At 46.2% G+C, this 12181-nt stretch overlaps 1 protein-coding gene across 1 annotated transcript in view; it reads left to right on the top strand.

Annotated features, from left to right (window-relative positions):
- Positions 1-11898, top strand: part of LRP12 (LDL receptor related protein 12) — a 56685-nt gene extending 44787 nt beyond the window's left edge. Inside the window, exons 6-8 of the mRNA XM_066578090.1 lie at positions 2018-3110; positions 4734-4866; positions 7261-11898. Coding sequence (XP_066434187.1) covers positions 2018-3110; positions 4734-4866; positions 7261-8109 — 2075 coding nt within the window. The 3' untranslated portion in view covers positions 8110-11898. The remainder of the gene's footprint in view (positions 1-2017; positions 3111-4733; positions 4867-7260) is intronic.
- The last annotated feature ends 283 nt before the right edge of the window (positions 11899-12181 follow it).

Genomic DNA, 12181 nt, shown 5'->3' on the forward strand with positions numbered 1-12181 from the left:
GCAAAGTAAATTTGCGGTGCAGATTTAAGATGGTCAGCAGGTCAGTTTCTTGCTGCGGATACTCGGCGTTTATTTCATCTTTTCAAATGAGGGTGTGAAATTCATGTCACGATCAATGGGTTGTGTGCAGATTTGGATGGGATTCTCACCAAAACCCACTGCACATTTTTTACTATTGAAAATTCGCTACGTGTAGATGTAGCCCTTTAGGTAAAAATCCACTTCATAAGTCATCATTGGTCTTTATTCTTAATTTATCATCTTTCTTGGACTATTTATATTTAAAGGGGTCCCCCATATATAAGTCAAAAGGGGCTCTGCGGTTGCAGTTTTCTTTTAGTGTTTACCCGACCTGTGACCTCGGGGATCCAGCGCTGCCGCTCTGTGATTTCTCTGGTCTCTGACAGCAGAAATGAGCACTTCACACTGGCAAGATTAGCCCGCAGGACACACCACAAGCCGTGGTAACCTCTGCCCCAAAATTACCAAGGCTATTAACAGATTTTGTTTTAGAATTGAAAATTGCTTAAATCTGCATGCAGTTAGACCTGCAGATTTTGGTGCAGAATTATGTAATTTTGCATCTTGTTGCGCATCCTGGCGGAAATATTCTACCCATGTGAATGAGGCCTAAAGGTGGTGTGCCATATTACAAAGCTTTCCCGTATTCACAGGATAGGGGATGACCTAATGATGGGTGGGGTCCTGGCCACTGTGGGTATTAGTGTATCTTGACACCACCAGAAGCTAGGGGTTTGACAGGAGGAACGCTCCTGTCACACCCCTAGCTCCTAATAGGGTCAAGGCTGGAAGGTGCTAGCAGCACAGTGTGCATTGCTTGTAGCCGCCAAAGGTGGATTAGGGTGAGGGTAATTTTCGCTTTTAGCCTTACATTATGAACTGTAATAAGAAAACCATCCCTCACCCTAACCCACCAGGGACTGCAAGCCGCAATGCACAGGCTTCCCCTTGAGTCGCTCACCGCTCGTCACCGCGCTGCTTGTGTAAGGGATGGCTCCCGGCTGGCCGGAGGATGAGGGCTCCGTGACCACTGCTGGCAGTGTCTTGCATCCGTGTAGCCAGCTGTGTGTTCCGAGCAGGCAGACGCCTGTGTGCTGCATTACGGCAGTTCCCATTGTGCAGACTTACAGCACATGTTCCGCCGGCGCCCCAGACACTCCTGCTGATGTCCCGTGCCGCACTGGGATCCGTGGTGTCATCCCGCTCTACACTTCCTCCGACGGCCTGTCAAACTGCTTTCTCCCGGCGGTGTGCCCTCTGTCCTGGGGCAGCGATCAGAAGGTGAGATGCAGGGGGAGCCCTGGAAAATACTGTTCAGGCAGCTTGTTTGTAGACCGCGCTGCCGAAAAACTGTGAGGGGGGGGGGGGGGTTCTTTCCTGCGACTCGTTAAGCCCCTTGCATCAGGGGCTGCAGCATGGAACTCTGTATGGTTTCCAGTGCCCTTCCAGGACCTACAGCCTTGACAACTAGACAGCCAATCAGATACAGGGGGCGTCCCGTCCCCCCCCCCCCCCCCGTCAATCTTGACTCCACCAGCACTTGCTGGTGGCGTGAAGATACACTAATACTGCCACTGTGACCCCCCCCCCCCCCCCCCCCACCGATCCAGGGAATGGCGGTCCCAACTTAAATTAAGTGGAGGTCAAACAAGCATGCCACTGGTTCATTCATTTCATTAAAAGTGCCAGAAACGGATGGAGCAGCACTGCACCCACTTCATTCATGCAGAGACCTTCAGTTCCCCCATTCTCTTGATTGGTGGGAATCCCAGTGGCTGGACGAACAGCGTTCATAAAGTTATGCCCTAGCCTATGAATAGGGGATAACTTAATAACTTGCCATAACCTTTAAGGAGCTCCAAGCTGTTTCTGTGTAAAAGTATGGAAGTTGAACAAAATTTTCTTTTGCCTTGCTTTATCTTTTACATATTTCGTTTCCTGCTTAAAACAATCCAAAAAATAATTACTGAATTTATATATATTTTTTTATTTTAAGGAAAGAAAAAATGTGAACGGAACAGATTTCGCTGCGACAACGGAAAATGTATTTCCGAAACCTTAAAGTGTAATCACATGGATGACTGCGGTGATGGTTCCGATGAAAAACTATGTGCCAAACTCAATCACCCGACAGAGACGGCCTTCCAGCCCTGTGCTTTCAATCTGTTTCAGTGCCTGTCGCGTTTCACTAAAGCCTACACTTGCTTGCCGAACTCCCTGAAATGTGATGGGAACATCGACTGCCTGGACTTGGGAGATGAGATTGATTGCGAACTACCTACCTGCGGGCAGTCACTAAAATACTTCTACGGCGCATTCAGCTCCCCTAACTATCCTGATTTTTACCCTCCAGGGAGCAACTGCACATGGCTTATCGACACGGGAGATCGGCGCAAAGTTATCCTTCGGTTTACAGACTTTAAGCTGGATGGAACCGGCTACGGGGATTACGTAAAAATTTACGATGGGTTGGAAGAAAACTCGCGTAAACTCTTGCGAGTTCTGACCGCTTTCGACTCCCATGCTCCCCTAACAGTAGTCTCGTCTTCTGGTCAGATCCGGGTCCACTTTTGTGCCGATAAGGTGAATGCAGCCAGAGGATTTAATGCAACATACCAAGTGGATGGCTTTTGTCTCCCATGGGAGATACCCTGCGGGGGTAACTGGGGCTGTTACACTGAGCAGCAGCGATGCGACGGCTACTGGCACTGCCCCAATGGGAGGGACGAGTTGAACTGTTCAATGTGCCAAAAAGATGAATTTCCCTGTTCCAGAAATGGGGTCTGCTATCCACGATCTGACCGCTGCAATTACCAAAATCACTGCCCCAATGGCTCAGACGAGAAAAACTGTTTCTTTTGCCAACCTGGAAATTTTCACTGCAAAAATAACCGATGCGTCTTTGAAAGTTGGGTGTGCGATTCGCAAGACGATTGTGGCGACGGGAGCGATGAGGAGAATTGTCCTGTTATTGTGCCCACACGTGTTATTACTGCAGCGGTGATCGGAAGCCTCATATGTGGGCTACTGCTGGTCATCGCATTAGGGTGTACCTGCAAGCTCTACTCTTTGCGCATGTTTGAACGCAGGTAAATGAAAATATTTAAAGATTTTTTTTTGTGTATGTATGTATGTGTGTGTATATAATTTTTTCATTTTTCTGAATGAATGTTTTTGAGATTAACCCTTTATCCCCGCAGGATATATATGGATATCTTGGGTGTGCGGGATTTGTATAAAGCGGGATCAGGAGCCAAACCCACTCCATACTTGACAGGTGTCACTCGGCTGGCATCAGTGTTCATGTTAATCACAGTTTTAACCCTTTAAGTTCCACTGTCAATTCTGACAGCGGCATTTAACTCCCTGGATTGGCATTTGGTGATCCCAAACAGCCCCCCCCCCCCCCTCGCGCACAATGAGGTGTCATGGCAAACAAAGGCCTGCAAAAATAGCATACACTGCAATAGTGAAGAATTACAACAGGTCAGGATCTCCTCAGTATTGCACGGTGATGTAATTATTAGCGCCTCAGACATTGCCGCAGGTGTTCTTACTGGAGGATATCTAGAAAACATGACCTGTTGGTGGTCCCTGAGGACTGAAGTTTGGGAAAAATCAGTATAAGTGATCAAACGATCACAAGTGCCCTATGGGATTCCACAACTGCACTTTTTTCATCTTTGATCACCCCATCTCTAATGAAAAAGAAAAGCTGTGGAATGCGAGAACCAATCACAGTTAAATGGCTCTGATTGGCTGAGCCGCCGTGCCCGATAACCAATATCATCCAGCACTTCCTGGGGAAGGGAAATTTTAACCCCTGACCAGGAAGTGCTTAGAGAAAACTTCAAAAAAGTGCCGGGGACCTGCAGAGAAGACGCGGCGGAGTGAACAGCGGCTATTAGGTGATGTTTTGTTTTTGTGGTTTTTCATGCGGCTAGGGCTTATTTTTGGGGTAGGGTGTATATTTCAAGCCCAACTTGCAAGAAAACGCAGCGTTATCGAACGATGCGATATCGCTTCACCCGTGTGAACGAGGCCTAATGGATGAGTGATGAGTTTTTAGATTGTATTTTATAATGAATGGGCAACCATTGTGGTGACTGGCACAGGGGGGAGGCATTAGTGTAGTGACTGGCAAAGGGGAGAGGCACCACTGCAGTAACTGGTACCGGGTGGAGCCTTGGAGCAGTGACTGACACAGGCTGGTGGCATCCGTATAGCGGCTGGACAATAAGTTGATCCTGGCTGCTGCGTTCAGGATGGATTAGAGGGAAGAGTTTGAGGGGAAGACCGATCAGTATCAACTTGCAATAATGAAGCCGAGAATGGATCAGGGCAACCACGCCGCCACCTTCTGTTTTCCCCTCACTGCACCAAAAAAAAGACGTTCAAAAGAAAAGAAACTCCTTTCTGCCATTTGTGTTTTTTGGGCTTCATTTCTACATCCTGCACTGTGCTGTAAGAACGACATGTTTGCTTTATTCTGCAATTACGGCAATTATCAAACTTATATAGTTTTCATTTTGCCTTCCGAATTCTTGTGTTCCTATGTACAAATCAGACTATTTGGCGTCGTGCCCCATCATGAAGATTTTAGGAGTTGGTTCCTCCGGTCTTTGTATATCTGCACAGGGCGTTACTAGAAGTAGGACTGTGTGTTCTCACAATACAAAAACTGTTGAATCCTTTTGTTTGTCTCCTTAAAGGTCCTTCGAAACCCAACTTTCACGAGTGGAAGCAGATTTGTTGAGACGGGAAGCTCCGCCCTCTTATGGGCAGTTGATTGCTCAAGGTTTAATTCCGCCAGTGGAGGACTTCCCGGTGTGTTCTCCAAACCAGGTAACCGGTCTGCTGCTTTTAAGACTTCTATACAAAGGGTTGTACACGATTAGGAAAAAAGGGCCTGTTGTCGCCCTCAAAACTGTGTTACCTTGTCTGTTGATTGGGTCTAGTGGTCAGCACAGAGCTGTTACCTTGAATGAGGCTGAACTGCAATACCAGTGTTGAACCACCTTCACGAATGGCGCTGTTTCTATGGGTGGGGGGTCCTAATATCTAGTGTGTACTAATGTATGTATTATGACATGTTTAGGGAAAGGGGGACTAATAGACCAGTGCCACACGGGCATAAACACATTTACACGCGTTGGTGCTGTGTATTTGCGCAATGGCCATTGTATATTCACGTACACATCTCCATGTTCTAGTGTATTTTTGCACGTGCAAATCATGCGCGCAAAAAAAAAACATACAACCGTGCTCCCTTTCATTTAAATGGGCAATTAGTGTAATTGGTTCAATATCTGTGGAAATGCACACAAAAGTAGAGCATGCTGCATATTTGTGTGCAAACTAAATGCGCGCACAAAATCTGTTCATGTGTACGAACCTATTGAAATCAATCGGTTCTATTCACTGCGTATTGCACGCACCAAACGCTGCACAAATACTTGCATGTGACACAGGCCTTGGGGTGCTTTTATACGGGACTCGAAGGGGCAAGTTGTCGACCATCGCTTGTTTGCCGGTATCGCTCAGTTTTCGCTCGCCTAAAAACCAAGCGACTGTTGAGTCTCTGTAAACGGGCAGCTGTTCGTCTATGACAACGGCCTATTTACTGTGAATGGTGGCGGGCGGCTGGAAGAGATCTCTGATTTACTTGTTTCCATTCACTGAGCGATCGGGACTCTGTGTGAAGACAGAGGGAGGGACGAGTGCTGAAGCGCCTAACAGTCGTTCCATGTAAAAGTACCCTTGAGGGAAAGTGTGTCAGATCATTGGTCCACACCGGAGATAAGCCGCTACTGAAGGTGTCTGGCCGGACCTGCATGGTTTTATAGACTGAATGAATAGCCGTTGGCCGAAAGCATTTTAGACAAACCTAAGCCTTACGGTTAAGCCCAATGTACACAAGCCGATAATTAGCCAAACAAGCTTTTATAAGAGCGCTCATTCCCAGTTTTATTGTGTGAACAGGACCGCATTCGGTTTGGCGACTGACATTTTTGTGCATCTGTAGAAATGCTCTTGGGCAGCACATCTGCTCTGGTGGACGGGATGTGCTGCTGGCAAGAATAGTCGTTTGCATCGGCCTGTGTGAAGCACCAATATCGGCGCTCCTTTTAAAGGGTGTGTAAAAGGATTGTAGGATTTTAAAGCAGTATGAAAGGGTCATTATTTAGAAATTATGCAAAATATCTTCAATTTCGAGAACTTTGCTTGATGCTAACCTTAAACTGGTTGTAGAGGACAAAACTGCTTGATGGACGATCTCCAGGATAGGTTATCAATAGTTGATCAGCGGGGGTTCACCCTCTGAATCCCTCAATGACAGGTTGTGGTGACTCGGTGAGTGCAATGGCCTTTTCTCAGGCATGTGATGTCACGTTCATCAGTACACATGGCCTAAAAGCGGTTCGGTCCCTTTCAGGTGAATGGGACTCTGCTGCAGTACAAGATGCAGCTGCTATACAGTGTACAGCACTGTGCCTGGTATGAACTGAACGCTATTGTCACTTTACTCAGCTGATGGTGAGGATCCCGAATGGTGGACCCCTGGTGGTCAAGTACTGATGGCCTATCCTGAAGATGGGTCATCAGTGTAGTCCCAGAAAACCCCTGTAAGCAACACTTCTCAAAGCTGAGGGTTGGTTACATTGCATGAGTCTTGACTATCTTCTGTGAGTTAAAGAGATTTTCCCACAACAGCCGATACAAGCAATGCAACCCTGATATGTCCCAAGGTATGGTGCAGCGGAGGATGCCCATGCACACCTTTGCTCCATTCACGTCAGTGCGACCCCTGGAGATGGCAGAGTCTGGTATCCTATTGAAATAAATGGAGCAAAGATGCACATCTGCGATTAAGATTAAATGTAGGCTGCTGTGCCTGGTATGGGGCAGCAGAGGATACACATGGGCACCTCTGCCATCTCTGGTGGTCCCACTGAAATGAATGAAGTAGCATGTGCTATCACATTGATATAAATGGACCATAGATGCACATGCTCATTTTACGCTGCCCCACACTTTAGGACGCGTCAGCACTGTATTCTAGGTATTGACTGCCGTGAGACCACCCATTTAAAGACCTCAGTAGCTCATATCTCTTGTCTGTGTGAGAAGGACTAGGTCAGTACTGACTGTAATGTATTTCTATCTCCTGAATATTAAAACTGATGAGAAGTGAAGATCTGTAATAACTGTTCTCATAAGTCCTCTTTATTTCTACAGGCCTCTGTCTTGGAAAATTTGAGAATTGCTGTACGCTCTCAGCTTGGATTCACATCTATTCGACTTCCAATGGCTGGCAGGTCCAGCAACATTTGGAATAGGATTTACAATTTTGTTCGATCCCGTAACTCTGGTTCTCTGTCTTTGGTATCTACCAATGGAGATGGTTCTTCAAGCCAAGGAGCTAGCCGAGATGGAGATCGGGGAAGCACACACAGGGGTCTCTTCTCTGTGGAGTCTGATGATACTGATGGGGAAGGTGATAGAAGAGATGCTCAAGGGGCTGTTGGTGGCGTTGCTGCTCCTTTGCCTCAGAAAACTCCTCCCGCTTCCGCTGTGGAAGCTGCAGTGAGCGGAAGTGGGAGCTCTACTACTCCAGCATCTAACAGTAGACCAGCAGATAACATCAGGGAAACCCCCGCTCCAGAACCTCCTGTTGTAAGTCCAGCCCGCCAGCAGCTCAGCAGCGCTCTTAGTAGAATGACTCAAGGTTTGCGTTGGGTGCGAATTACTCTTGGGAGGTCAAGCTCTGCAGGTCAGAACCAAAGCCCCTTGAGGCAACTTGACAGCAACGGCGCTGGAAGAGAAGAAGACGATGACGTAGAGATGTTGATTCCAGCCTTAGACTTTGACCTCAATGACTGCACTAGACCATTACTTGATCTTGCCTCCGATCAGGGGCAAGGACTTGCACAGCAGAGTGCAACATCTCAAGGGGCAAGGTCCTGCAGTCGCGATGGTCCTTGTGAGTGCTGTGGCATTGTCCACACCGCTCAGATCCCCGATACCTGCTTGGAAGCGGTGCTAAAGAATGAAACTAGCGACGACGAAGCGTTGCTACTCTGCTAGACCCACATTCTGCACTGGGGAATCGTGTTTGGAGCAATATCTCGTCAACGTTTTGTACTTCACAGAAACCAACGAGCGCTTGGAATATTCAGGCAGTAAAAAAACTAAAAGTTATTACAGGAACTAGTTCTGCATCTTGGCACTTTTGGTTACTACCGTGAATGTCTGTCTGCGGAGATATTGTTGGATGATTCATGAGCTTTTAACGGTACAGAATTAGTCAAGTTTACGCTGTGTGTTGATTAGTTGTTCACATGGCTCGGTGAGCAGCGGTTACTTGCACCTAAACACAACGTAGGAAGCTTTGCTTTGGGTGTAAAGTAACGACCGTCTGGTGCAACAAACCAATCACAATTGCAGAATTTGAACCCGGATCAGGTTGTGTAAGAAAGTTTGTTTTTTATTTCGTTGGAGTGTTTTTGTGTTTTTTACTTTATTGGAGTGTATAATATATCATTTTCTATGGGTTAGTCCTATCAGACTCAAGCCCCACCCCCCACCCCCCTTTTTCTTTTTTTTTAAATGTATCTTCCTTTTAATAACTGTGTATTCTTAATGTGGAACCGTCATGTAAGGACAGATGCAACGATCGTGTGTGTTAACGGAGTGTGTAGTCTACCCGTTTACTAGGAATAAGGCCACTACACTGTTAATATTTACAGGCTCCAGCATGTATTTGTGGCTTACGGTTTCCTTGTGAATGAATAGATTACACTGTTGAATACTGGCTTGGCTAACGGACTTGCCGTTTTTACTGTCGGGAGTGACAGGGTCCACTTGGGAACTGCTTACTTGAAATCGCTTATATCAGCAGGCTCTTACAGCTTACATTGAGGATCCTTCTAAATGTTTGGATGAGAAGTGTAGTACCTCCTCCAGTCCAGCGGTGTCACTATTATCAGCTATATAAAGAACTTACAGAAGACAGCCCAGTGTGAAGAAGATAATTTGAAGTTATATTAAACTTCAAATAAAGGTTAAAATATATTTTTCAGGAATTTTTAATATTAGCAAAGGCATTTTTGTTTTGTTTTAAGTGGTTACACACATACTTGCTATATTGCCATTGGAATTAATACTTAAAGGGAAAAACGTTTCGAGGGGCTCCTCTTACCTACTTTCAGTGGTAAGAAGTCCTATAGGTGGCATGACGTATTTCTCTACTTGCAGCCCCCGTTGCTAGGTAGGCTACTTTTAGTTGCTTAGCAATCACTTGCCTTGCAGAATAGGTGACCACCATTTGATACATTAAAGGGACACTGTCATCACCATTGAGCCTTTTTAATTATGGGGCTCAAAGGTGACGGAACGGGGAGTCAGGGTAGGGATGTTTGATACTCGCCTGGCACCGCATTCCAGCGCTGTGTCCCCTTAAAGTTGGCACAAGCCCGCAACTTGATTTTTTTCTGGTATTGAAACTCTGGTATTTCATGCAGAAAGCTGCAGCGGGGGGATACAACGCTGGAGCCGGGCGCCCGATGAGGAACAAACAGCCTTTCCCAGACTCCCCGTTTTCCTCACCTTTTGAGCCCCAGCACGTAGTTTACAGGGCTCAAAGGCGATGAGTGACCCCTTTTTAAAGGGGTTACCTAGGGAAGGAAGTACTTAATCCAGTTGGGGTCAAGGGGTGCCTGCACCTCCAGTTCTGACCTGGATCACAACCAGGTCACATGATATGGAGTCTTCCTTCCCCCTATCACAGGGCTTCCACTTTAGCTCAATAGCTATCAAGTAATAGAGCACCTAATAGCGCGCTACTCTGAAGCATGCTCTGAGCCGGTATGGTGACTCAATAGGGATGTCTTAAAGGGGTTGTCGATAGACTTATCTCCTGCAGGAACGCCCAACAGTAGAAGTGATTTTTTTTTTTTTTTTTTTTAAATCATTACTTTTCCCCACAGAATTGCTGCAAGGAAAAAAAATCGCTTATGCGAATAAATTCATTCAAATGAATGAATTTAATAGTTGTGTGAGTTTTGTGCGCATCACACAATGTGCACAAGTTTTTGGTTTGTGTGAATAAGCCCTTTCTGTGGACTTATTTCACCGTCTGCAGTGAGGAGGAGATTGAATGGAGCAACTGTCTTACATTTACGCCGCCACTCCATTCATTTTCACTAGAGTTTCCACAGATGGCGGAGCGCTAGTACTTTATTTCCGTTGCCCTATTGAAATGAATGGAGTGGCGCTGCACATGCGAGGCCGTTGCTCCTCTCACTTTGATGGGTGACTAAAGGCCACAGTGTCCAGGAGAGGGAGACATGGGACCCTTGTTCCAATCTGATCAAGGAGATCCCATCCAATCAGACTTTTATTGCCTAAACTATGGATAGGTGATAAAGGGGTTGTACCACAGTAGACTTAAGAGGGGATCTCCAGAATGAGCCATCATGGCAGGTAATACTTCAGGACTAGGGCTAGTGCAAGCAAAGCGGGATATTTTCATAAAATTGGAAAATATGGAAGCTTTTTTTTCTTAACTGCAACTTACAACCCTGCATTACACCACGTATTGGGGAGAGCGCACACACATCAGGGGGAATTACTAAAAAATAGCAAATGTTTCATATCACGGTGTAGAAGAACCTGTTCTGTCCATGTTGAATGTGTCGCCTTCCTACAGCACCATCAACTTGGGGTCCGTTTAGGCGAGCCAATTTCTCGTTTGTATGATCTAGCGATGTCAGAGTTTGCTCTCAGGCAGCATGTTTATATGGGCAGATGCATCGTTGGCTCGTTCATATGAGAAATCGTTAAGTCGTTCGCTGTATAAGTGATAAAGAACAAGCGGCGGTTAAACCGAACGTTTAGTGAATCGGCCAATGATGATTTTTAGTCCAGCATAAAATGAAAGGCGAACAAAAAGTGAACAATTCTTGCTTGCCCGGTCGTTGGCTCGTGGTCATTCGGTCGTTGGCTTGTGTTGAGACTGAGCGATGATTATTCACTTTTGCTCGCTTGAACGTTAATCGTTCTTTCTAAAAGGACCCTAAATGATGGTGCTGTTCGGGGCGGTATTTGTATAGTCGCCTGTTCCTACAGTCCTCCGGTAAGGTCTGCATATGATCTAAAAATCTGACTCTTTCAGACCGCTGTGCGCACGCTCTCCATATACTTCTCTTCTGAGGCGATAGGTTCACTTTAAGGTGGTTGTATCATTTTCCACAGTGATTTATGCCCATTTTGTGCGTAAAACTAGTTTGTTACCTATTCAGTAACCTCACAGGAAGCCTGAAATGTAACCCTACTGAGCGTTATCAGAGGAGATCCAATTATTGTTTCCATTATGGATGAGTGGCGGACATTTAGGAAACTTCTGGAAGCAAGGAAACATGAACAGTTGGATTAATCGGTGGGTGGGGGGTGACTTCAGCACATCATCCGTCAAGATCCTCTCTGTAGTGTTGGTCCACGGACGCTCCGGAGCCTTGTGTGGAGTATTATCAAAGACTATTGTGTTCCCTGCTTGTTTACAATCGTTTACACACGTCTGCAGTACTTTTGTATGATTGTATAGGAGATCTGTGAGCGCTCGCATCTGAATGAACTTGAATTTGTATTTAGTTGTGTTTTAAAGGGAATCTCTACCCAAAGTACTTTTTCATGCTGTTCACAAGGGTTTTACAATTCCTCAATCTGGTTTCTCTATCGTGATGTTTCACCTTCCCTCAAAAATAGCCCCAGTGTTAAAATTTTAAAGAGTACCGGCGCTTGCACTTCGGAGCGCTCCTGCTCAGTCAGCCGTTTTCAGCTCCTTCTGGCAGCTGAAGACGACCACATGTAGCTCTATGTAAGCACTGTATGCGGCCGTCTTCAGCTGCCGGAAGGAGCAGAAAACTGCCGACTGAGCAGGAGCGCTCCAAAGTGCAAGTGCCGGTACTCTTTAGGGGCCAAAGACAAAAGTGCAAGTAATAGAAGGCAGCACAAAAAGCTCTCCTAGATCTCGTTCATATTAGCGCTTTCTATGTTGTTGTTGTTTGACTCCGTCCTAGAGCCAAACAACTGCAAGAAGCTTAAGTGCCAAAATCTGGTATATGCCAGACCCAAACAGCGCTGGATGGACCCGTTAACT

Source organism: Eleutherodactylus coqui, chromosome 9, assembly GCF_035609145.1.
Source record: "Eleutherodactylus coqui strain aEleCoq1 chromosome 9, aEleCoq1.hap1, whole genome shotgun sequence".
Lineage (NCBI taxonomy): Eukaryota > Metazoa > Chordata > Amphibia > Anura > Eleutherodactylidae > Eleutherodactylus > Eleutherodactylus coqui.